At 44.4% G+C, this 27,214-nt stretch overlaps 1 protein-coding gene across 3 annotated transcripts in view; it reads left to right on the top strand.

The window, feature by feature from the left end:
• The window catches only part of ryk (receptor like tyrosine kinase), a 375,194-nt gene that overhangs the window by 183,735 nt on the left and 164,245 nt on the right, over positions 1 to 27,214 (top strand). For all 3 annotated transcript variants that reach the window (XM_059650938.1, XM_059650939.1, XM_059650937.1), the window contains 2 exons: positions 3,112 to 3,181; positions 8,396 to 8,528. In XM_059650938.1, coding sequence (XP_059506921.1) covers positions 3,112 to 3,181; positions 8,396 to 8,528 — 203 coding nt within the window. The remainder of the gene's footprint in view (positions 1 to 3,111; positions 3,182 to 8,395; positions 8,529 to 27,214) is intronic.

Here is a 27,214-nt window from a genome sequence, read left to right as displayed (position 1 = left end):
ATAACACCAAAATTGGTGGCATAGTAGACAGTGAATGTTTTCTAAGATTCTAAATGAATCTCGATCACGTGGGTCAATGGGCTGAAAAATGGCAGATGGAGTTCAGTCTATAGGTATTGCACTTTGGTACAACAAACAAAGGTAGGATTTGTACAATTAATGGTAGGGCCTTGGATAGTGATGTAGAACAGAGGGACTAGGGGTTCAGATACATAATTCTTTGAAGTTTGTGTCACATGCAAACAGATTGGTACACTTGCCATCATTGCTCAGAACTTTCAGTAAAGGGGTTGGGAAGTCATGTTGAGGTCAAAGAGGGTATTGATGAGGTCTGTTCTGGAGTACTGTATCCGGTTCTGGTTGCCCAGTTTTAGGAAGGGTATTATTAAGCTGGAGAAGATTCAGAAGATACTTTTTAGGCTGTTGCCAGGCACGCACAATTTGAGTCATAAAGAAGGGCTGGACATGCTGGGACTTTTTTCACTGGACCATAGCAAGTTGAGAAGTGAACTAATAGACGTTTATAAAACAATGAGATTTAATGGTCATTTTCTTTAATTTAGGATGGGGAGTTTCAGGACTCGGGGGCACATTTTAAAGGGACAGGAGAAAGATTTAAAAAAGACATGAGCAATTTTTTTTTTAATTAGTTCAGGGTGAATCATGTGTGGAATGAACTTCCAGAGGAAGTGGTGGATGTGGGTGCAGTTACAATGTCTAAAAGGGATTTAGATAAGTACATAAATAAGAAATGTTTGGAGGAATATGGGCCAGGCACAGGCAGGTGGGATGAATTTAGTTTGGGATTATGGTTGGCATGGACTGATTGGTTTGAAGGGTCTGTTTCTGTGCTGTATGACTCTTTAAGATTCTAGATGATCTGATAAGTCCACATTTACTCCCCAATAACCTTCCAGCCCTTTGCAAAGTAAGAATCTGTCCACCTTTGCCTTGAAAATCTTCAAAGGTTTTGCTGCCATTGCCTTTCAAAACAAAATCTTCTAAAGACTTAGGAGGGAATTTGTCAGCATCTGTTTCAAATGGGCAAAGCCTTATTTTAAGCGATGTCTACAATTTTAGAATCTCTTAAGGAAACATCCTTTCTATATGTACTCTTTAAAGACCCATCAGCATCTTGCATGATTCAATCAAGTCATAATCCTCCACTTCTGAGCTGCTGTGGAAACAAACCTAACCAGTGCAACCTTTCCCTCTTAAGACAACTTACTTACTCCAGGTGTTTGTCTCATGTTTAGATCTGCTTCCAATACATTTACATGTTTCCTTAAGTAAAAGCATTCTATTTAATTTTTAAATTAGATTCCCTACAGTGTGGAAACAGGCCCTTCGGCCAAACAAGCCCACACCGCCACTTGAAGCGTCCCATCCAGACCCATCCCCCTATAACCCACACACCCCTGAACACTACGGGCAATTTAGCATTGCCGATCCGCCTAGCCTGCACACCCTTGGACTGTGGGAGGAAACCGGAGCACCCGGAGGAAACCTATGCAGACACGGGGAGGATGTGCAAACTCCACACGGACAGTCACCCGAGGCTGGAATCGAACCCGGGTCCCTGGCGCTGTGAGGCTGCAGTGCTAACCACTGAACCATCGTGCCGCCTTAAATTAGTTGCTTCTTTCTGCAAACTAACTGAAGTTTCATGATTCAAGTACTAGGATACTCAGATCCCTCCAAGTCTGACCTCTGAGTCATTCACCGTTTGAATAATTCGCTCACAGTTTAAGAACAAGGGAGTAAACCTTTTAGGACTAAGATGAGAAGAAATTTCTTTACCTCGATAGCAGTGAGCCTGTAGAATTCACAGCTGAGGCAAAAATATTGTGAGATTTCAAGAACTCTGTAACTCTATGTGTAAGAATAGTTTGGAGAAAATAGGTCTGCTCTCCATGAAGAGAATACAGTTAAGAAGAAATATGATACAAGTTTGCAAAGTAAAAGCAGGTGGAGATAAACTGTTCCTACTCTCAAAAAAGATTGAGAAGGAGAGGTGATTCTCAGAAGAAGAAAGTGTGACAAGAAAATTGTCCTTCATGAAGGAGTTAGAGACTTGATTGCATGACCAGGAATTATGGCGTTGGCAGGTTCAGTTGAGGTATTCAAGACAGCATCAGTTGCTTATTTAAATAATATATAGGATTATTTACAGAATTATGAGAAAAGAGCAGGGACATGTTAGGGCGTCAAGATGCTGATCCAGAGAACCAGTGTTGACATAATGAGCCATCTGAGTAAAAAAATTGCTTCTCATCTCAGTCTTAAATGATTCGCCCCTTATTTTGAAGCAGTGCAATATTCTACATTATGTAACCAAGAAAAGTACCTTCTGTGTCTACTTTGTCAGTTTATTCACTTTCTCATCATAAAACAGCTCTCTCACGCCAGAAGCTAACCTAATGACTCTTCTGTGTAGTCTCCACAACTTCTTAGATATGAAGACTTAAATTGTGTGCACATCAGATGTTATTCTGGATGTGAGTTTGCTCGCTGAGCTGGAAGGTTAGTTTTCAGACGTTTCGTCACCATTCTAGGTAACATCATCAGTGAGCCTCCGACGAGGCTTCGTCGGAGGATCACTGATAATGTTACCTAGAATGGTGACGAAATGTCTGAAAACTAACCTTCCAGCTCAGCGAGCAAACTCACATCCAGAACCTCAACCTGAGCTACAAATCTTCTCAAAACTCGCCAGATGTTATTTTTTAAAAATGCAATTATAATTGAATATATCGATCCTTCAGTGTATTTCAATACAGAGTTTTGAATATTTTTTAGTTAATTCTGAGGTTGAAGTATTTGATGTTCGAGAACCATTTTTAATTGTTTTGCTTCTTTCAGGGGGTAACAGGAGTTGTCAACCTTCTGTGCTGTTCTGTCTGAATGGTCTAAACAATCATTTCTGTGATTCCCTAATGCCTTATGACTTCTCTACATGCCTCAGATTAACTGCTTGCTGGTTCCTGCTTCCCCAGGACAAAGGCCTTTTAATAGTCCAGCATTTTTACTTTTTCTTTAATATAAGAGTGCTAACAGTGTTAATGCTAGGTGCAAGAGTGCACTTTCAGTTTTGTTTCTTTTTCTTTACAGACCATGCTTCAGAAGTACAAGTGACTATGATGTTGACAGAAAGCTGCAAACTGCGTGGACTCCATCACAGGTAAACCTGGTTTTAGAATAGATAGTAGAAAAGCTGCATTTCATAGATATATAAAGGGTTTTGAACCTGTGAAATTTTTTACAACATCAGCCTACAGAGGCCAAGTCAATGAATATATTTAATAAAGAAATAAATTTCTGGACATTAAAGGTATCATGGGGTGTAGAGAGAGAGCAGGAGAATGGCATTGGGATAGAGGATCGGTCATGATCATGTTGAATGGCAGAGCAGTCTTAGTGGGCCGAATTGCTTACCACAGCTTCTTTTCTATGTTTTTTGTTTCTCGGAGGTTACCTAAGAGGGAATTGTACTGTGGGCTTTGTACTGTGTAGAAGGGCTATGTACTGTGTAATTTGTGACAGGATGTTTACTGATAAAATATTTTTCTTTACATAAACTGGGAAGGTATTAATTATTTTTATTACACCCAGCAGCCACACTTTACATTTGCTTATAAGTCTTTCTTCACTGTTGTTTAGTATTATAAATACCATTCATTTTAAGAAATGAATCTTTAACATTGCTAGTAGCCTTCAGACAGGAAGGTGCCGGATTAGGCACTGATCTGAGTTTGTGTTTCAGGCATACTAAGATTAAGCAAGGACAAATTGTTTTCTGCCTATGATAATAAAAAAACTGACAGAAGTGTAAAATACTGAGAATTGGTACAAGGAGTTACGTGGAATGCCTCTGAGATTAATACTGGAAACTTTATTATTTATAATTTATGATGAAGCCAAATGCAGGCTGGTCAAAATTAGAGATGAATAGAAAATTGGGAGAACTGAGCCTTTCTTTTTCCACAAGCAGGATTCAAATTGTGAAATGTAATCTTGAACCACTGGTGTAAATTCTGAGATGATACATAACATGGTGTACCTCCTACCAGCACACTTGAACAAGAAATCAGTACTGTTGTCACATCACATCACTGCACTGAACTAGAAGAAATGCAATCATTGTCGCAGTCTTTCGCTTGCTACCTTCATATCGTTCGCGAACTTAGGAATCCACCCTTCCACTCGTCCATCCAAATCATTTACAAAACTCACAAATAGAAGAGGACCCAGAACAGATCCCCCTATCCCAAGCCGCCTCACCTTCTGCATGAGCCTACCGTGGGGAACCTTATCAAACGCCTTACTTAAATCCAAGTATACCACATTCGCTGCTCTACCTTCATCCACGTGTTTGGTCACCTCTTCGAAGAATTAAATAAGGTTTGTGAGGCATAATCTATCCTTCACAAATCCATGCTGGCTATCATAATCAAACTCTGCCTTTCCAAGTGATCATAAACTAACAGGCACCTATCAAGAATCTTTTTGTTTCTTTATTCGTTGTCAGGATGAGCGCATCTCTGGCTAAGCTGGCCTTTATTGCCCATCCCTAATTACCCAGAGGGCAGTTAAGAGTCAACCACATTGCTGTGGGTCTGGAATCACATGTAGGCCAGACCAAGTAAGGATGGCCGTTTCCTTCCCTAAAGGACATTGGTGAACCAGATGGGTTTTCCTGATTCATGATCATCACTAGATTCTTTATTCCAGATATTTATTGTAAGTGCAAATTCCACCATCTACTGTGGCAGGATTCAAACGCAGGTCCCCAGAATGTTGTCTGGGTCTTTTGATTAACAATCTAGCGATAATGCCACAAGACCATTGCTTCCTTTTAATCATAGCAAATGTCATCTGGACCGACACCCTCATCTGCCTAGCCGAACTCGTCCTCACCCTCAACAACTTCTCTTTCGATTCCTCCCACTTCCTACAGATAAACGGGGTGGCCATGGGTACCTGCATGGGCCCAAGCTATGCCTGCCTCTTTGTAGGTTATGTGGAACAGTCCCTCTTCCGCACCTACACTGGCCCCAAACCCCACCTCTTCCTCCGTTACGTTGATGACGTATCGGCGCTGCCTCTTGCTCCCCCGAGGAACTCAAACAGTTCATCCACTTCAACACCTTCCACCCCAACTTCAAGTTCAACTGGGCCATCTCCAACATATCCCTCACCTTCCTGGACCTCTCAGTCTCCACCTCAGGTAACCAGCTAGAAACTGATGTCCATTTCAAGCCCACTGACTCCCACAGCTACTTAGAATACACCTCCTCACACCCACCCTCCTGCAAAAATTCTATCCCCTATTCCCAATTCCTCCGCCTCCGCCGCATCTGCTCCCAGGATGATGCATTCTACTCCCGCACGTCCCAGATGGCCACGTTCTTCAGGGACCGCAACTTTCCCCCCACAGTGGTCGAGAACGCCCTTGACCACGTCTCCCAATTTCCCACAACACATCCCTCACACCCCGCTCCCGCCACTACTGCCCCCAGAGGATCCCCCTCGTTCTCTCATACCACCTCCAGATACAATGCATCATCCTCTGACACTTCCGCCATCTACAATCCGACCCTACCACCCAAGCTATTTTTCTATCCCCACCCTTGTCTGCCTTCCGGAGAGACCACTCTCTCCGCGACTCCCTTGTCCGCTTCACACTACCCTCCAACCCCACCACACACGGCACCCTCCCCTGCAACCGCAGGAAGTGCTACACATGCCCCCACACCTCCTCCCTCACCACTATCCCAGGCCCCAAGATGACCTTACATATCAAGCAGATGTTCACCTGCACATCTGCCAATGTGGTATATTGTATCCATTGTACCCGGTGTGGCTCCCTCTACGTTGGGGAAACCAAGCGGAGGCTTGGGGACTGCTTTGCAGAACACCTCCGCTCAGTTCGCAACAAACAACTGCACGTCCCAGTCACAAACCATTTTAACTCCCCCCTCCCATTCCTCAGACGACATGTCCATCATGGGCCTCCTGCAGTGCCACAATGATGCCACCTGAAGATTGCAAGAACAGCAACTCATATTCCGCTTGGGAACCCTGCAGCCCAATGGTATCAATGTGGACTTCACAAGCTTCAAAATCCCCCCTTCCCCCACTGCATCCCAAAACCAGCCCAGCTCGTCCCCGCCCCCCGCTGCATCCCAAAACCAGGCCAGCCTGTCTCTGCTTCCCTAACCTATTCTTCCTCTCACCCATCCCTTCCTCCCACCTCGAGCCACACCTCCATTTCCTACCTACCACCTCATCCCGCCACCTTGACTTGTCCGTCTTCCCTGGACTGACCTATCCTCTCCCTACCTCCTCACCTATACTCTCCTCTCTACCTATCTTCTTTTCTATCCATCTTCGGTCCGCCTCCCCCTCTCTCCCTATTTATTCCCGTTTCCTCTCCTCATCGCCCTCTCTGATGAAGGGTCTAGGCTTGAAACGTCAGCTTTTGTGCCCCTAAGATGCTGCTTGGCCTGCTGTGTTCATCCAGCTCCACACTTTGTTATCTTGGATTCTCCAGCATCTGCAGTTCCCATTATCACAAATAACCTCTATGGGCATTTCTCCAATCCACTACTTTAGTCCAGTGGTTCCCAACATGCTTAATACCAAGGCACACTTTTGTCTAACTGAATTAATTACTCAGAAAAGTCATATTTACATCTATTTGCTACATGAGATTTGCGACAGCATTACGAGAGGTTTGCAACATGGTGCACGCAACAACTTATGCATTTCTTCTTAGAATCTATTCTAAGATTTGGATCAGAGGCTTAACTAAAAGAAAATTTTTTTAAAAAATCTTAAAATCTGAACTAGATAAGCCAGTTCAACAGTCATTGAAGAATCGTGTGCCCCTTTATTGCATGCATGCAGTTCCTTTTCGTCCCAGTGATACAGTCTTAGATCATTGTACATGCTGAAACCAAATGTCTGGACCTGCGCATGCACGAGCAGGTTGCATAACAAGCAGATTTCCCACATTCCATGTATGTGCAGTGCTGACTGTCCATGAAGCGGAGCTCCTTCCAGAGAACTTTGTGGCACACTTCTACCTTGTTGTAGCACACTAGTTGAAAACCACTGCTTCAGTCAACTTTTATACTTGTTCTCTCTAATCAACTGAAAATTTTCTAAAGTGTTCAGTCACACAGTCAACAATCATATACTCTAGAAATTTCCCAAGAACAAATGTTTGTCTAGCTGGCCAATATTTTTCTCATTTACTTCTCTCACCTTTCTTAGAAAACAGAATGACATGCACAGTTTTCCAATCTAATGTATTGTCCCCGAATTGGGTGAATTTTAAAATATTATAGTTCCCGAATCTGCAATTATTGCACCTTCTAAAAGCCTGAGATGGGAACCATTTGGTGTGGACTTTTTTCTAAATGCCATTAATTTCTCCATTAGTTATCTTGCTTACACTAATTTTGTAAGGACCTATGCCTCATTCAGTTTTGTTGATAATTGTTACTCTTATTAAGTAAAAGCATGGAATAAAATCTTGTAAATCCAACCAGTTCAAATGACACTTCCATGTGTTCTCTGTTTCACTGCATAGTTGTTCTGGTGATGTGTGTGTTGCACTTCACTTGAAGTCTTGAGTTGTTTTACATACATATTGTCAGCCTGGCGCTGTGGAGAGCACTGGTTTAGAAGCTGTAATTTTGTTTGCATTATATGACTGACCAGGAATCTTTCCTGCTGTGTTACCCTTTGCCTTTGGCATTTGTGGGTACAGGTTAACAATTAATCTATTTGATCATGTTGTGAACACTTCTTTCTTAATCATCACATGCAGGAATGAGGCGTGAATCCTAATCCGAAACAAGGACTGAATTGTTTTGGTTATGTAATATAATTAAGCGCTTCAGAATAGCCTGAGAAATCTGGTTCAGGTTCAGTGAGAGGAATATTTACACCAGTGTTTGATTTCATTTTCTTTGTTTATTCATAAGTTGAATTTAAAATTTGAGCCTTTTTTGTGATTGAGAGCTATTTGTCACTGATCATGGCGTAGCATATCTATGTTATATGGCTCTAACTGTTCTCACTTGTTGCGCGAGTTTAATGCCTACAGAGTGCATTGCCGCGGAGTGCAGTGCAGGCCGGGACATTGGATGCCTTCAAGGCAGAGATCGACAAATTCTTGATCTCAAAAGGAATCAAGGGCTACGGGGAGAGTGCAGGGAAGTGGTGTTGAAATGCCCATCAGCCATGATTGAAATGGCGGAGTGGACTTGATGGGCCGAATGGCCTTACTTCCACTCCTCTTCTTATGGTCTTATGCTAATTTGGAAAATAGGATTAGAAAGATGTTGTTTGTTAGCAACTAACGTTTTGCTATTTTTCTGACCAGAAACCTGCTGCCTATCAATCATGTTTGCATAGAAGATGGTGAGAGGCCTATGGTTCTGTTGCCTTTTCTCAACTGGGGGAATCTGAAACTCTTCCTTCGACAGTGCAAGCTTGCTGAGGCAAACAATCCCCAGGTAACACTAAGCAATAGAGCTAATCTGTACGCTGCACAGCTATTATTGTTAAATATTGCACCCAACAAAGGATCTACGAACTATTATCCCCCAGGTATAAATATTTTGTGTTCATAAAACAATGCAACCTGTTTAAATTGGGCCTGCCCATTAATGAGGTTTTCAGTTGGTTCCACTCCTCTCATCCTGCCCTACAGCCCTGCAGTCCTTTCTTTTTTGAAATTTATGAAGTGGGGCTGGATAGTCTGGATTGACTTTTCTTGGAGCAGAGGAGACTAAGGGGACGGGAATTTGATTAAGGTATACAAAATTATGACAAGTAGAGACAGAATGGATCATGAGAATTTCTTACGCTTGGCAACGTGCCTAAGACCAGATCGTATAAGTTTAAGTTGAGCACCAAGTGGTTTAGAGGAGATGTGAGGGAACTTTTTCACCCATACAGTGAGAGAGATATGGAAAATGCTGTTCAAGAAGGTGGAGGAAGCACATCCGATCGCAACATTTAAGAAGCATCTGGCTAGGTACTTTAAATGCCAAGGCATAGTAGACTATTGACTGGGTGCACATAAATGGGATTAATGTAGTTTGGTGTTTATTGTTTGGCATAGACATGGTGGGCTGAAGGGCCAGTTCCTACACTATATGACTCTGACTCTTAATTTTCGTCGGACAGTTAATGTTGAAGCTGCTGTTAGCAATGTACTCCAGATAACCACAGGTCACTATGTAATGCTTCTCACCCCCTCTCTGGTGCTTTTGCTAAGCATCTTAAATCTGTGTTCTCTAGTTCCCATCACTTCTGCCAGAAACAGCTTCTCTCTGTTTGCTCCGTCAGACTGCATTGCTCTAACAAGAGTCAGAATGGGGTTAGTGAGCTGAAAGACTCCTGTGCCACAATATCTTTAAGAACACAGTGCCGTAATTTTTGTTTCTCCTTATTCTTCCTGTCAACTGGCATATCTCCTCCATTCCATTAAATTCTTCAATGAAGTCAACTTGACCGTCCTACTTTTGTCATTAAATTTATGTTTAATTCTGTGCCATTTTCTATCATGTGTTTAAAAGCTTTCTTCCTCCTATTAAGTGCCTGCTCGCCTCACTGAACTGACTGGAGTTCACTCCGTTAGTGAAATATTTTGTTACCCATCTTAAATGACTAATACTTGACTGATGCTTGCATTTAGATGCACGTTTGCGGTGCCACAGCATACAAGACTATGGACCAAGTGCTGGAAGATGGGATTAGAATAGTTGAGTTTGTATTTGACCAGTGCACATTCAAAGGGCTGAAAGGGCCTTTTCTATGTGGTAGATCTCTATGACTGTATGATCATAGTTTACTGACGTGCCTTCTGTTGCTCTGTTTTAAACAGAGCAAAATAAATCTCTGCTGGTGTATTTCTTGTATTTAAAAAAAAGTGTTCAGAAGTTGTAGGTATCACATGATTGTTTACATAATTGTCACAATTTGGTGCGATAGAATGTACCAGGCTCATCCAAGAGCCAGTGCTTCGACACAAAATGTGAAATTGGGCCTGTACTAAATAAATTGGAAAAATATCATCACGTAACAGTTTATTAGGAAAAGCGGTGGCCTAGTTGGATTATAGCTGGAATGTTGACCCGGAGACCCAGAAAATGTTGTGGGGCCCAGGTTTGAAGCCCACCACAACAGTTGGTAGAATTTGAATTCAGAATGTACCTGGAATTAAGGATAAATCCATTGTCAATTGTTGGAAAACCCCATCTGGTTCGCTAATATCCTGTAGGGGAAGAAACTGCTATCCCTATATGGTCTGCCCTCCATGTAATTCCAGACCCACAGCAATGTGGTCGACACCTATCTGTATTCTGGGCAACATAACAAAGTGTGAAGCTGGATGAACACAGCAGGCCAAGCAGCATCTCAGGAGCACAAAAGCTGACATTTTGGGCCTAGACCCTTCATCGGAGAGGGGAATGCGGAGAGGGTTCTGAAATAAATAGGGAGAGAGGGGGAGGCGGACCAAAGATGGATAGAGGAGAAGATAGGTGGAGAGGAGAGTAGAGGTGGGAAGAGGATAGGTCAGTCCGGGGAGGACGGACAGGTCAAGGAGGCAGGATGAGCACAGTATTTGGGAAATGGAGGTGTGGCTTGAGTTGGGAGGAGGGGATTGGTGAGAGGAAGAACAGGTTAGGGAAGCAGAGACAGGCTGGCCTGGTTTTGGGATGCAGTGGTTGGGGGGGAGATGAACTGGGCTGGTTTTGGGATGCAGTGGGGTAAGGGGAGATTTTGAAGCTTGTGTAAGTCCACATTGATACTATTGGGCTGCAGGGTTCCCCAGTGGAATATGAGTGGCTGTTCCTGCAATCTTCAGCTGGCATCATTGTGGCACTGCAGGAGGCCCATGATGGACATGTCCTCTAAGGAATGGGAGGGGGAGTTAAAATGGTTCGCAACTGGGAGGTACAGTTGTTTATTGCGAACCGAGTGGAGGTGTTCTGCAAAGCGGTCCCCAAGCCTCCGCTTGGTTTCCCCAATGTAGAGGAAGCCATACCTGGAACAGTGGACACAGTATACCACATTGCAGGTGAACATCTGCTTAATATGGAAAGTCATCTTTGGGGCCTGGGATAGGGGTGAGGGAGGAGGTGTGGGGTCAGGTGTAGCACTTCCTGCAGTTGCAGGGGAAAGCGTCGGATGTGGTGGGGTTGAGGGGAGTGTGGAGCGGACAAGGGAGTTACGGAGAGAGTGTTCTCTCCGGAAGGCAGACAAGGGTGGGGATGGAAAAATGTGTTGGGTGATGGGGTCGGATTGTAGATGGTGGAAGTGTCAGAGGATGATGCGTTGTGGGGTGGTATGTGAGGACGACGGGATTCTCTTAGGACGTTTATTGCGGGGGGCGGGCTGTGAGGGATGTGTTGCGGGAAATGTGGGAGACGCAGTTAAGGGCCTTGTCGACCATTGAAAGGGGGATGTTGCGGCCCTTGAAGAATGTGGACATCTGGGATGTGCGGGAGTGGAATGCTTATCCTGGGAGCAGATGCAGCGGAGGCGAAGGAATTGAGAATAGGGGATGGAATTTTTGCTGGACGCTGGGTGGGAGGAGGTGTATTCTAGGTAGCTGTGGGAGTCAGTGGGTTTGAAATGGACATCAGTTTCTAGCTGATTGCCTGAGATGGAGACAGAGGTCCAGGAAGGTGAGGGATGTGTTGGGGATGGCCCAGGTGAACATGAGGTTCGGGTGGAAGGTATTGGTGAAGTGGATGAACTGTTGGAGTTCCTCGGGGGAGCAAGAGGCGGCGCCGATACAGTCATCAATGTAACGGAGGAAGAGGTGGGGTTTGGGGCCAGTGTAGGTGCGGAAGAGGGACTGTTCCACATAACCTACAAAGAGGCAGGCATAGCTTGGGCCCATACAGGTATCCATGGCCACCCCCTTTGTCTGTAGGAAGTGGGAGGAATCAAAAGAGAAGTTGTTGAGTGTGAGGACGATTTCGGCTAGGCAGATGAGGGTGTCGGTGGAGGGTGACTGGTCGGGCCTGCGGGACAGGAAGAAGCAGAGGGTCTTAAGGCTATCTGCATGAGGAATGCAGGTGTATAGGGACTGGACGTCCATGGTGAAAATGAGGGGTTGGGGGCCAGGGAGTTGGAAGTTCTGGAGGAGGTGGAGGGCATGGGTGGTGTCACAGATGTGGACGGGGAGTTCCTGTACCTAGCGGGGAGAAATGGAGTCCAGATAGGTGGAGATGAGTTCGGTGGGGCAGGAGCAGGCGGAGACAATAGGTCGGCCAGGGCAGGTGGGCTTGTGGATTTTGGGAAGGAGATAGAAATGGGCAGTGCGGGGTTGGGGAACAATAAGTCGGAGGCTGTGGGTAGGAGGTCACCTGAAGTGATGAGGTCATGGATGGTGTTGGAGTTGATGGTTTGGTGCTCGGGGGTGGGGTCATGATCAAGGGGGGGCGGTAGGAGATGGTGTCGGAGAGTAGGCGTTTAGCCTCGGCGATGTAGAGGCCAGTGCGCCATAGTACCACTGCACCTCCCTTGTCTGCGTGTTTGATGGTGAGGTTGGGGTTGGAGCGGAGGGAGAGGAGGGCTGCCCGTTCTGCGGGGGAGAGGTTGAGGCGGTTGATGTCTCGACGGCAGTTGGAGATGAAGAGGTGGAGGGAGGTTACGAGGCCTGGGGGTGGTGTCCAGGAGGAGGACCTGTGTTGGAGGCAGGAGATGGGGTCAGTGTTCTGGGTAATTCAGTCTGGGCTAGCCAGCGATGCCCTCGTCCTGTGAATGAATAAAGATTTTTAAAAAAAGAAGCTTTTTGAGCTAAACAGTGGAGGTGGTGTGTTGGAAGGAGATGATATGCTTAGCTGTATCAAAGCCTTCCTTGGCCAAAGAAAGGTTGAGCATCATGGTTACAAATGGACAGATATGGTTTGATTAGAGGTATTCAATTATTCAGCAGAAGAAATGAGGTGTTTGAGTCCTGTCCGGTTAGAAGGGAAATCTAGTTAGAGTTCATTGGTCTCTAAACTATAGAAGTTCGCCAAAAGAAAACCCAAATTGTGACCTTAAATTCTGATGTTAGGGAATTCTAGGGAATGCACATCAAAGTTTTTAACATTTGAATCTACCGACTTTTGATAGATCATTTTTAGAGAGAGCCTTAATCTAAATCGTGGGGAGGATTCACATAGGATTTAGAAAGTTGAAAGGAAAGGACAAGGCAATAGTGCAAGGTTGTGAAAAGGGTGATGATAACCAGAGTAGCCATTAGTAAAGAAATGTGTCAGTCACCATAGCCTACTAGACCATAGGGCTGCTCTGTCATAGAGAAAGAGGGACACCTAGAGTTGGTTTAATCTGAGGATTACCATGTCTCTGATGAGGGGAGAGGTTCAGAAGGAGAGTCCTTTATGATCATCTCAGCGGGTGCAGGAATTAATCAATAATGTTTTCATCACTCTGCATCGCAAACCTGCCATCCAGCTATGTGAGCCAGCTTTAATCTTCACATCAATTGGAACAGTCAGTTTAGCAAAGACAACTTAGAGGATGAGTTTGATGGATGTATTTTGGACTGTTTCTTAGAACGGTACATTCTCCAGTCTACCAGGATCAGAAAATTTAAATCTCATAATGTGTCATGCGACTAGATTAAGCAAAGACCGTATAGTAAAGGAGCTTCAAGGCAAAGATGATCTTAATACAACTTCTGTCGATGATAGATTTTCACTTTCAGTTTGAGTGTGTGTCTTAAACATAAAGCAATTGCAAGTTTTGGTAACAATTCAGAGCTGGCTGAAGTACATTTAATAAGGTTAAAGGGAATTTGGTAGAAAAGCAGTTGTTACCATAGGAACAAAATATTTTGGAGCAGGTGTTGGCAATCTGACCAGTCAAGCCTGTTCTGTAATTCATTATGATCACGGCTGCTCGTTGGGCTCAATACCCTAATTTTGCAATTGTCCTATAGCCCTTTTGACCATAAATGCTATATCTACCTCCTTCATCAAAACACGTAATGTTTTGGCCTCAGCTACTTGTCACTGGCTCACCATTTTCTGGGTGAAGCAGTTTCTCCTCATTTCAGTCTTATAATGTTTACCCCTTATCCTTAAACTAAAACAACTGGTTCTGGGCTCCCAACCATTGGGAACAGCCATCCTGCCAACCCAGGAATCAATTTGGTAGATCTTTAATGCACTTCTATAGAAGTAACACCCATCCTGAGATTAAGGAGACTAAAGTTACATGTAATAGTCCAGATCTAGCCTCATTGGCCTGTATAATTACATCAAGACATCCTTGTTTCTGTACTAAGATTCTCTTGCTATGAAGGTAAACATCCAGATTGCCGCCTTTACTATCTGCTGCGCCTGTACACTTACTAGCAGTGACACCCATGTCTCATTGAACATTCCCCTCCCTTAATTTAGAACCATTCAAATCATAGTCTGCCTTCCTATTTTTGATACCAAAGTGTTTAACCGCAGATTTATACATTTTTTTAGCTGCATCTGCCATGTATTTGCCCACTCACTTAGCCTGTCCAAATCATATTGTAACATGTCTGTCCTCCTCACAGCTTACCCTTGAACCCAACTTTGTATCGCTTACATTTAATTTCCTCATCTAAATCATTAACATGTATTGTGAATAGCTACAATCCTATTATTGAGGCCTGTGGTATCCCACTAGATGTCTTATGTGAGATTTTATCGAAATCCTTCTGAAAGCCCAAATAAACTACATCCATGAACTCCCCTGATTAATTCTAACACTTATTTCTTGAAGAATTCCAATAAATTTGTCAAGCATGATTTCCCTTTTGTGAACCCATGCTGCCTCTACCATTGTTTTCTCAGTGCTTCGTCTTAAAATCTTTAATAATGTACTCTAGCATCTTCCCCACTGGCCTAGAGTTCCCTGTTTTCTCTGTACCTCCCTTTTTAAATAGCGAAGTTACATCAGCTACCCTTCAATCTATCGGAATTATTCCAGAATATAGAAACCTTGGAAAATGACTGCAAGTGCATCCGTTATTTCTACGGTCGTTTCCGTAAGTACTTTGGGATTTAGATCATGCCATAGTTATTTATTAACCTTCAATCCCACAGTTTTCCCTATCCTCATATCTCAACTAATTCAGATTTGTTTCAGTTCCTCCCTCTCACTAAACCCTGTGTTCTCCATCATTTCTGCTACATTATTTGTATCCTCCTTTATGGAGATGGAATCTGAATTATAAATTTAGTTCATTGAGTTCTTTGTCCCGCACTATAAATTTCTGACTGTAAGGGACCAACATTTAGCTTTCACCAATCTTTTTCACTGTACATACCTGTTGAAACTTCTATTGTCAGTTCTTGTGTTCCTCACAAGTTTACCCTTGTTTCCCTTCTAAATCAATCCCTGGGTCCTCCTTTGCTGATTTCTAAATTGTTCCCAATCCTCTGATCTAGTGTTTATTTCCTGCCATTTTGTATGCCTCTGCTTTGAATCTAATACTATCTGAAACTTCCCTGACAAGGTGTGGTTTGGCCACTGTTCTCTTTGCACACTTGTGCGAGACAGGACTAAACAATTTTTGTAGCTCGCTCATTCATTCTTTGAATGTTTGACATTGCTTATTCAATGTCATTTTTTCAGTAACATTTCCCAATCCATTATAGCCAACTCTCACCTCATATCATCATAGTTTCGCTTACTAAGGTTCAGGATCCTAGTCTCAGAATCAACTACCTGACTCCATCTTGTGGAAGAATTACATTATGGTCACTCATCTCGAAGGATGCTTCACAACTGCATTACTAATTATTCCTTATTGCATCGTACTGAGTCAAAGATGGCCTGATCTCCACTTGGTTCCTTAATGTGTTGATGAAGAAAACCATTCCATAAACACTCCAGAAATTTCTACTGTACAGTACTGTGACTAATTTGACTTGCCCAACCCATGTGCAGATTAAATTCACCCTTAATTGCAGATGTTCCTCTACTGCACGTGTCCCGAATTTCTTGTCCAATCCCATTTCCAGTATCACAGTTTGGCGGCCTATGTTCAGACTCCCAGTGAATAATTTCTGCTCTTTGGTATTTTTCAGTTCTACCCAAACAGATTCAACATTGTTTGAACTAATATCTTTCTTCAATGTTGTGTTTGTATCTTCTATAACCAGTAATGCATGTTCACCTCCTTTTACCTTCCATTTGGTCCTCGTAAAATATTGCATACCTCTGGATGTTTGGTTCCTACCCCTGAGCGGCCAGAAGTATGTTTCCGTAAGCCCAACTAAACCATATCCATTTACTTCTATTGGGGTGATTAATTCGTCCACTACTAAAATAATTACTTTCATGCCAACTGGCATAAGCAGCAACTGATAGAGCTAAGTGATCACACAGCCAGTGTATCAGTCCTGCCACATCCAGTCGCAAAAAATGGAGGAGCTAAACAACTCACTTCAGGAGCTGGTTCCACAAATATCTCCACCCTCAATAATAGAAGAGCCCAACGTATCAATGCAAAAGATAAGGGATAGCAGGAACTACAGGTGCTGGAGAATCTGAGATAACAACATGTAGAGCTGGATGAACACTGCAGGCCAAGCAGCATCAGAGGAGCAAGAAGGCTGACATTTCGGGCCTAGACCCTTCTTCAGAAAAAGATTTGTATGCAAAACGCAGGGCACATCCAACTTGGCCACTTACAGCTCCATGAAGCTACTTCTGGTAATCAGTAAAGTGATAAAGATGTCATCAACAGTGCTATGAAACAGCACTTGCTCAGCTATAGCCAGCTCAGGGATGCCCAGTTTGGGCCCTGTAAGGGGCACTCAGCTCCTTATCTCATTACTGGCTTTGTTTGAGCATAGGAAAAAAGTGCTGAATTCCAGATGTGAGTGGAGAATGACAAAGCTTGACATCAAGGCAACATTCAACTGACTGTGGCATCAAGGATCCCCAGGAAAACTGGAGTCATTGAGAATCGGGAGGAAACTCTCTGCTATTTGCAGTCCTCCCTAGTGCATAGGAAGATGGTTGTGGTTTCTGGAGTTCAGTAATCTCATCTCCAGACATCTGCAGGAGTTCCCTGGGCGTCCTAGGCCCAAGCATTTTCAGCTGCTTCATGAATGACCTTCAAAATCGTGAGGGGTATATGGTAGGTCTCTTTTTCTTAGGATGTGGGGGCTTTCAAGAATAGCGGCCTATATTAAAGATGTGAGGAGTGAGATTTAAAGAAGATGAGGGGCAAATTTTTTACACAGAGGGTGGTTCGCAAGTGCAATGAACTTCCTGAGAAAGTGACGGATGTGGGCACAGTTACAACATTTGAAAGACACTTAGATAAGTACATGAATAGGAAAGGTTTGAAGGTATATGGACCAGGTGCAGTCAGGTGGGACTAGTTTATTTTGGGATTATGTTCGGCATGGACTGGTTTGACCAAAGCATCTATTTCCATACTGTATGACTCTAAGTAGGGATGTTAGCCTACGTTCAGTGTCGTTTGTGACACTTCAGGTACTGAAGGAATCCATGTTCAAATGCAACAAGATCTGCATAATATCCAGTTTGGGCCAACAAGTGGCAAAACTGATTTCCAACAACCACAACCATCTTCCTATGTGCCAGGTGAGAATCCAACCAGCAGAGAGCTTACCCCTTAATTCCTATTGATTACAGTTTTGCTGTGGTTCCTTGGTACCACGGTCAGTCAAATTCAGCCATGATGTCAAAGGTTGTCATTTTCACCTCACCTCTGGACTTCAGTACATTTGCCCACAGTGGAAACAAGGCTGTAATGAGGCCAAAAGCTGAGTAGCCCTGATGGAATCCCAAAATTGGCATCATTGAATAGGTTAGTCTATTGGTACTGTTGATGACACCTTCTGTCACTTCACTGATGATCAGGTGTACTGGTAGCGCAGTAAGTGGTCAGTTGGATTTGTTCTGCTTTTCTCGTACAGGATATGCCTTCACAATTGTCCGCGTTGTCTAGCAGATGCCAGTGTTGTAACAGTAGTGGAAGAACCTCACTAGGGGAGCGTCAAGTTCTGGATCACAAGTCTTCAGTGCTATTGCTGGAATGCTGTCTAGGCCTATAGTCTTTGTACTACCCAGTGTATCCCAGATATCAAGTGGCATGAAAAGAATTGGCTGAAGGACTGGTGCCTGTGATGCTGGGGACCACTAGAGGAAGCCGAGATTGACCCTTCTGACTAAAGATTGCTGTGAATGTATCAGTCTTATCTTGATATGTTGGGCTTTTCCATCTTTGAGGATGGGGATATTTGTGGAGCCACCTCCTCCAATGAATTGTTTAATTGTCCACCTCCACTGGATGCAGCAGGACTGCAGAGTTTAGATCTGATGTATTTGTGATATCATGGATGCTTAATATCAAATAATATCAATTTTTCCAGGACCTTTCTTTCCTGTTTCTTATTACTACAGAAAACAGCCCTTAGAAAGTATAAACCACAAAAAGACCTTAAAAACTATAAGTGATAAGACCTTACCCTACTATTTATCAATCAGATCTATCCGTTGGAACCTCTAATCTTGCAGTAAGGTAAGACCGCCCCAGTTTTCCTGGGATGTTTTTTTTCTGCCGAGTGAGCAGGACACTCTGCTCCAAGGCAATGCTGACTGCAAGAACCTCTTTCCTCGAAGAGGTATTTCACAATTCATTAAGAACTGAATATAACTGTAAATTGTTCCATTGAGGAGGAAGCACACTAGCAAATACTACACTGTCAGTTGGTAATCAGCGTATAAGTATTGTGTCAAGGAGTGAAAACAAAGAGCAAAAGCTCGTGAAGAACCTAAAACAATCACTATCACTACAAAAAAGAAATGGGAGGGCCATTGGTGTGGTTCAACATGATTGACTAGTGCCTTGATACTGGTGATATTGGCTGAGGAGAAGATGCTTATGTTGTTATGCCTATACTACCATTGGATAGGCCGTGCTGGTGATAACTCCCCAGATATTCAAGGTGTCTGCAGTGCATGGTGCATGTTTCTGATGCATATAAGAAGATGGAGAAGTGTCTGTGCAATGATGCAGCCCTGCTTGCACTCCTGTTGGGCCTCTGTGGTGGTTCTTTAGGCAGCACGGTGGCTCAGTGGTTAGCACTGTAGCTTCACAGCGCCAGACACCCAGGTTCAATTTCAGCCTCGGTTAACTGTCTGTGCAGAGTTTGCGCATTCTCCCCGTGTCTGCGTGGGTTTCCTCCGGGTGCTCCGGTTTCCTCCCACAGTCCAAAGATGTGCGGGCTAGGTGGTTCGGCCATGCTAATTTGCCCAATACTGTTCAGGGGCGTGTGGGTTATAGGGGGATGGGTCTGGGTGGGATGCTTCGACGGGGCGGTGTGGACTTGTTGGGCCAAAGGGCCTGTTTCCACACTGTAGGGAATCTCATCTAATCTAATCTAATCTAATCTGCTGGTGAGGATCAAGAGTTGCATGTCAAGATAGAGCAAATGGAAGTTGGTGGCGTGTTTCTGCTAATTTGAGGACAGTATTCCACAGTTCCGCTCATTTCACAGTTTTAGAGGCATTTGTGAGCTCTAAGAAGGCCATGTGCAGAGATTAATGCTGTTCCCTGCAGTTTTCCTGGATTTATCACGCACTATAAACTATGACCACTGTGTTTCTTGGTAGGCGGAAGCCACATTGATATTCGGGACAAGATTCTTTAGCCACTGTGAGAAGGCAATTGAGGAAGAATTTCATGATATTCTTTCCCTAGACAGATAATCCCTCTATAATTTTCAGCAGTCTGTCTGCTTCCTTGAATGTGATCTCAATTTTGATGTCTTTGAGATCAGCATGCTCCTTTCCTTCCAGGCAAGGGTGATGAATGTGGTTTGTGTCAAGAATACCTCACCACTGTATATGAGTGTTTCATTGGAGGTTCCATCTCGGATTACTTTAACAATTGCCCAATGAGTTGGAGGTGTGATGATATGGCAACAGGTCATGTTGCAAGGTGATGTCAAGAGCACATGTATCGAAGGCTGCAACTTGGTTGAGAATATCATCAGCCTTAAACTCGTTACTGCTTTTACTGCCTCTTGGTCTTTGAATAGATCTCCTTCATAGAATCATTGAATCCCAATAGTGTGGAAACAGGCCCTTCGGCCCAACAAGTCCACACCAAACCTCAGTGCATCCCACCCAGACCCGTTCCCCCTTAACCCACCTGAGCTACACATCCCAGAACACTATGGGCAATTTAGCATGGCCAAACCACCTAACCTGCACATCTTTGGACTGTGGGAGGAAACCCACGCAGACACTGGGAGAATATGAAAACTCCACACAGACAGACACTCAAGGTGAGAATCGAACCTTGGGTCCCTGGTGCTGAGAGGCAGCAGTGCTAACCACTGTGCTGTCGTGCCGCTCCGAAAAAAAATGTCCTCCTTTGGCTTTTAGTGGAATAGGTCCCTGGGTATTCGGACTGTTGATGACATAGATAGTGCTGAGGATGCTGCGCACACTGTTCTTAGTGAGTTGCTGAATCTGCTTTGCTCTTTCCACCCACCATTGCTGTACCTCAGCCTTCAATTACCTGTAGGCTTGTTTCCTCTCACGTGCATTTTGATGGAGTCTGGAGTGTCAGTTCAAGGAAGCCTTGCGTTTGCAGCCTCAGAGATCCTGGATCATTCTCATTGAGCCATTCTTGGTATTTCCTGGTCAAAAGGCCAAGCATCTCGGTGGCTCAGTGGTTAGCACTGCAGCCTCACAGCGTCAGGGACCCGGGTTCGATTCCAGCCTTGGGCAACTGTCTGTGTGGAGTTTGCACATTCTCCCTGTGTCTGCGTGGGTTTCCTCCGGGTGCTCCGGTTTCCTCCCACAGTCCAAAGATATGCAGGCTAGGTGGATTGGCCACGCTAAATTGCCCGTAGTGTTCAGGGGTATGTGGGTTATAAGGCGGCTGGGTCTGGGTGGGATGTATCAAGGGGCGGTGTGGGCTTGTTGGGCCGAAGGGCCTGTTTCCCCACAGTAGAGAATCTAATCTAATCTAATCTCCACGCAAGTATTGACTGTGGTGTCTTTGAGAGTGGACCAGGTGATGTGGGCACTCTAAGCCTCTGGAATGATGATTTTAGTCAATGATGGCTATGGGGCTGAAGGGTGTCTTTCTTATCAGGTTCTTTTAGTGCTGCAGTATTGAATCTCCTGCAGCTGAGGTTTTTCTGCCTCTGCTGGTTTGGAGCCAGGTTTATGTAGCTGGTAGAGCAGAGGTCAGTCCAGCAGTTGTTGTTTCAGGTCGTCGCACGAGTGAGGTGGACATCTTTGCAGTCCCTTGCTCAAATAAAATGCCAATGCTCGGAGCAGTGCTGTTCCATGAAGTCTTGTGTCAGCCCCTCTTTTATAGAGTCATAGAGATATATAGCACGGAAACAGACCCTTTTGTCCAAATCGTCCACGCTAACCAAATATCCTTAATACATCTATTCCCGCATTTGGCCCATATCCCTCAAAACCATTCCTATTTATGTACCCATTCAGATACCTTCTAAATTTTGTAATTCTACCAATCTCCACCATTTCCTGTGGCAGTTCATTCCATACATAAACCACTCCTTGCATGAAAAAGAAATTCACCCCATAAGTCCCTTTTAAATTTTCCCCTTCTCACCTTTTGGACTCCCCCCTACCTGGGGAAAGCACCTTGTTTATTTATCCTATCCGTGCCCCTCATGATTTTGTAAACCTCTATAAGGTCACCCCTGAGCCACTTCTACTCCAAGGAAAGTAGCCCCACCCCATTCAATCTCTCCTTAGATCTCAAACCACCAATCCTTGCAACATCCTTTGACATATCTTCTGAACACATTCAAGTTTCACAACATCCGTCCTCTAGCAGGGAGACCAGAATTGTATATGGTATTCCAAGATTGGCCTAACCAATGTTCTGTACAGCTGCAACACAACGGCCCAACTCCTATACTCCATGCACTGATCAACAAAGGCAAGTGTACGAAACACCTCCTTCACTATCTGTCTACTTGTGGCTCCACTTTCAATGAACTATGAACCTGCACTCCAAGATCTCTTTGTTCAGGAACACTCCCCAGGACTTTACCATTAAGTGTATAAATTCTGCCCTGATCTGCCTTTCCAAAATGCAGCATCTCACATTTATCTAAATTCAATTCCATTTGCCACTCCTTGGCCCATCTTATCTAGATTCCATTTGACTCTTGAACCGTCTTCGCTGCCCACTACACCTCCAATTTTGGTGTCATCTGCAGACTTACTAACCATATTCGGTATATTCAAATTGAAGTCATTTATATGATTGGCAAAAAAGCAGTGAACCCAGCACCAATCCTTGTGGCACACCTCTGGTCGCAGGCCTCCAATCTGAAAAGCAACCCTGCACCACCACCCTCTGTCTTCTAGCTTCAAACCAGTTAGTTCTCCCTCTATTTCATGTGTTCTAATCTTGCTAACCAGTCTACCATGAGGAACCTTGTTGAACACCTGACTGAAGCCCATATTGATCACGTCCACCACTCTGCCCTCATCGATCCTCTTTGTTACTTCTTCAAAACATTCAGTCAAGTTAGTGAGACACGATTTCACATGCACAAGCCATGTTGATTATCCCTAATCATTCCTTGCCTCTCCAAATACATGTAAATCTTGTCCCTCAGAATTTCCTCCAACAAGATTCCCACCATCGATGGCTGGCTCACCAGTCTATAGTTCCCTGACCTTTCCTTACCACCTGTCTTAAATAGTGGCATCACATTAGCCAACTGCAGTCTTCCAGCAGCTCACCTGCGGCTATCAATATAAGTATCTCAGCATGGGGCTCAGCAATCACTTCCCTAGATTCCCATGGAGATTTGAGCAATTCCCAGGGATTTATTCATGTTTACATGGATATCCAGCACCACCACCTCTGTAATATAGACATTTTTCAAGATGATGCTATTTATTTCCCCATATTCTCTGTCTTCAATATCCTCCTCCACAAAAAAAATGATGCAAAATACTCATTTGGTATCTCCCCCATCTCCTTCAGTTCCACACATTAGTGGCTTTGATGATCTTTAAGGGGTCCTGTTCTCTCCCCATTTGTAGGATCCCTTTGGATTCTCCTTAACCCTATTTGCCATAGCTATCGCATATCCCCTTTTTGCCCTCCTTATTTCCCTCTTACTGCTTTTATACTCTTCCAGGAATCACTCAGTTTCTGCTATCTATACCTGATATCTGCTTCCTTCTTATTCTTGACTAAAACCTCAATTTCTCTAGTCATCCAGCATTCCCTACACGTACCAGCCTTGTCGTTTGGCTTGACAGGAACATACTGTCTCTGGACTGTCGTTATCTCATTTTTGAAGGCTTGCCATTTTACAGCTCCCCTTTACTTGCAACACCCACCTCAATCAACTTTTGGAATTCGAACAGGGTGTGTAGAACATAGAATAACATAGCACAGGTACAGGCCATTTGGCCCACCAAGTCTTTGTGGATCATAATGCTATTCTAAACGAATCCTATCTGCATGTACAGAGTTTGTATCCCTCTAATCTCTAGCTGTTCATGTGTCTGTCCAAATGCCTCTTAAATTTTGCTATTATATCTACTTCTAACACCCTTCTGGCAGCGCATTCTAGGTACCTACCACCCTCTGTATATTAATAAAAATGTCCCTCTCACATCTCCTTTGAACGCCTTTAAACTTTTCTCCTCCCACCTTAAACCCAACTATTTGACAGTTTCACCTTAGGGAAGAGACTCTAACTGTAGGTCCTATCCATGTCTCTTGTAATGGTATGTACTTCGATCAGGTCACCATGCAGCCTTCAATGCTGTAGCGAAAAGAATCTCAGTTTGTCCAACTTCTCATAGCTAATACACTTCAATCTAGGTAATGTCCTGGTAAAACTTTTCTGTATCCTCTCCAAAGCCTCAATCGTTCCTATATTTCCATTTTCAGGGAGCTATCAATTTGGAACCCAAAGCCCTTCTGTATGTCATTGCTCGTAAAGTTCCGGCCATTTATTGTAGACTTTCCTCTTCAATTTGACTTCTCAGAACGCATAACCTCATATTGGCTGGATTAAACTCCAAATACCATTTTTTTTTCACACAACTTTCCAGCTGACCTGTATTGTGCTGCATCCTGTGATATCCTTCCTCGCTATTTAGAACTTACAACACTTTTCATGTCAACTGCAAACTCACTAATCAGACCATCAACATCTTCACCCAATCATTTATATCCAGTAAAGGCCCCAGTAATGATCCTTGAGGGACACCACTGATCACAGCTGGTTACAGAACTCAAATCAGAAAAAAAACACCCCTCTTTAACTACCCTGTGTCTTCTATGACCTAGCTAATTTTCATAGAATCCTCACAGTGTGAAAGTAGGCCATTCCATCCAGGCCCATCCCCCTACCCTATCCCTGCCACACTGCTTTCCCCATGGCTAATCCACCTAGCCTGCACATCCCTGGACACTAGACGACTATCTAGCTAACCTGCACATCCTTGGAATATGAGATAACAAGGTTTAGAGCTGGATGAACACAGCAGGCGAAGCAGCATCAGAGGAGCAAGAAGGCTGACGTTTTTGGCCTAGACCCTTCAGAAATTTCTTTGGAATGTGGGAGGAAATCAGAGCATCAGGAGGAGCCCCACATAGACAGTAGGAGAATATGCAAACTCCAAGCAGTCTCCAGAGGCTGGGATCAAGCCCAGGTCCCTGGCACTGTGAGGCAAAAGTGCTAACCGCTGAGCCACTTCTGTATCCAACTTCCCAACTTACCATGGATTCTGTGCAATTGAATCTTCTGGACCAGCCTACCTTGTCAAATGCTTTGGAGCAGTTCATGTAGGCAACTCCACCACCTTACTATCATCAATCAACTACATCAGTTATTCAAAAAACTCAATCAAGTTTGTGAGACAAGGCCTCCCCTGCATAAAGACTATTTGACATAAGTCCATTCTTCTGTAAATGCAGGTAAGTCTTGTTGCTCAGAATCTTCTCCAATAATTTCCCTGCCACTAATGTAAGGTTCACAGGCTTATAATTTCCTTGATTATGTCTATTGCTGTTCTTGAACAAAGGAACGGCATACGCTATTCTCCAACCTTCTGGGACTGCCAGCAGCGAAACCCCAGAAATCTCTTCACTTGCTTCCTTTAGTATCTCATCAGGCCCTGGAGAATTATCTACCTTAATGTTTTTTAAGACACCCAATATCTTCGCCTTCTAATATTAACAGGCCCCAGAATATGCATATGGTCACAGAAATTTGAGGGTGCATCCATGAGGATCAATGGTCGGCACAACATTGTGGGCTGAAGGGCCTGTTCTGTGCTGTACTGTTCTATGTTCTATGTTCTATGTTCTAGAATATCAACAGAGTCCTGTCCAAACTTACCATCATCCACGCCTTTCTCCTTGGTGAATATCAATGTGAAGTGCTCATTAAGGATCTCACTCCCTCCTACACTAGCTCTATTTAACTCTATTATCTTCCAATTTCTAGCCTCACTAGTGCATGGAGTAATCCCAAGATTCCAACCCTAGAGGTCCTGCTTTTCAACTTCCTATCTAACTCCTCAAATTCCCTTTGCAGGACCTCAGCTCTCTTTCTGCCTATGTCATGACTACCAACATGGGCCACAACCTCTGGTTGCTCACCCACCCCCTTCACAACATCCTGTGCACACTTGGGCATCCTTGACCCTGGCACCGGGGATGTAACGCACCTTCCTGGAGTCTCATTTGTGACCACAAATGCCTATCTGTGCCTCTGACGAGCCCCCATCACTACTGCTCACCCACACTTCACCTCTCCCTGCTGTACAACACAGCCAGTCATGGTGCCATTGATTTGTCTTCTGCTGTTGCTTTTCCCCTGAGAGGCCATTCCCCCCCCCCCCCCCCCCCCCCATGTCCTAAATGGCATAGACAACAAGGTGTAGAGCTGGATGAACACAGCAGGCCAAGCAGCATCAGAGAAGCCGGAAAGCCGACGTTTCGGGCCTAGATCCTTCTTCAGAAAAAGAACTACTATCACCTAAATTTTATATCCATTTGAGATGAGAATGACCACAGGGGACTCCTGCACTGTCTGCCCATGTTTAGTCATCTTCCTGGTGGTCACTTCAGTCAATGTAGCCCTTACTGGTGATGTGACCAACTCGATAAATGTGCTGTCCATGATGTTCTTAGCCCCATGGATTCTCCTTAGTGAGTCCATCCACAGCTCAAGACACTCCATGCTGCAAATCAGGAGATGCTGCTAAACATGCTTCCTACATGGTCAGCATGGACACTGGAGGTGCCCTTCAATTTCCACAAATTGCAGGAGAATCTTTGCATGGGATTGCGCTCTGCTACCATTTTGAACGGTATGAACCATAAACAATGCGCTAGGAACTAGCTATACAACCTTACTCATCACTCCCCAACAGCAGATTTTTCACTGTTTCTCTCTATTCCTATTACAACAGCAAAAGGAGGTACTCTTTACTGTTAAGATAATAAAATGTGAGGCTGGATGAACAGAGCAGGCCAAGCAGCATCTCAGGAGCACAAAAGCTGACGTTTCGGGCCTAGACCCTTCATCAGAGAGGGGGATGGGGGGAGGGAACTGGAATAAATAGGGAGAGAGGGGGAGGCAGACCGAAGATGGAGAGTAAAGAAGATAGGTGGAGAGAGTGTAGGTGGGGAGGTAGGGAGGGGATAGGTCAGTCCAGGGAAGACGGACAGGTCAAGGAGGTGGGATGAGGTTAGTAGGTAGCTGGGGGTGCGGCTTGGGGTGGGAGGAAGGGATGGGTGAGAGGAAGAACCGGTTAGGGAGGCAGAGACAGGTTGGACTGGTTTTGGGATGCAGTGGGTCGGGGGGAAGAGCTGGGCTGGTTGTGTGGTGCAGTGGGGGGAGGGGATGAACTGGGCTAAGAACATCATGGACAGCACATTTATCGAGTTGGTCACATCACCAGTAAGGGCTACATTGACTGATTGCCTCCCCCTCTCTCCCTATTTATTCCAGTTCCCTCCCCCCATCCCCCTCTCTGATGAAGGGTCTAGGCCCGAAACGTCAGCTTTTGTGCTCCTGAGATGCTGCTTGGCCTGCTGTGTTCATCCAGCCTCACATTTTGTTGTCTTGGAATCTCCAGCATCTGCAGTTCCCATTATCACTGTTAGAAA

The sequence above is a fragment of the Stegostoma tigrinum genome, chromosome 14 (genome assembly GCF_030684315.1).
Source record: "Stegostoma tigrinum isolate sSteTig4 chromosome 14, sSteTig4.hap1, whole genome shotgun sequence".
NCBI classification, from domain to species: domain Eukaryota; kingdom Metazoa; phylum Chordata; class Chondrichthyes; order Orectolobiformes; family Stegostomatidae; genus Stegostoma; species Stegostoma tigrinum.
The sequence above is the reverse complement of the archived record's forward strand: the minus strand, read 5'-3'. Positions and strand labels throughout refer to the sequence as shown.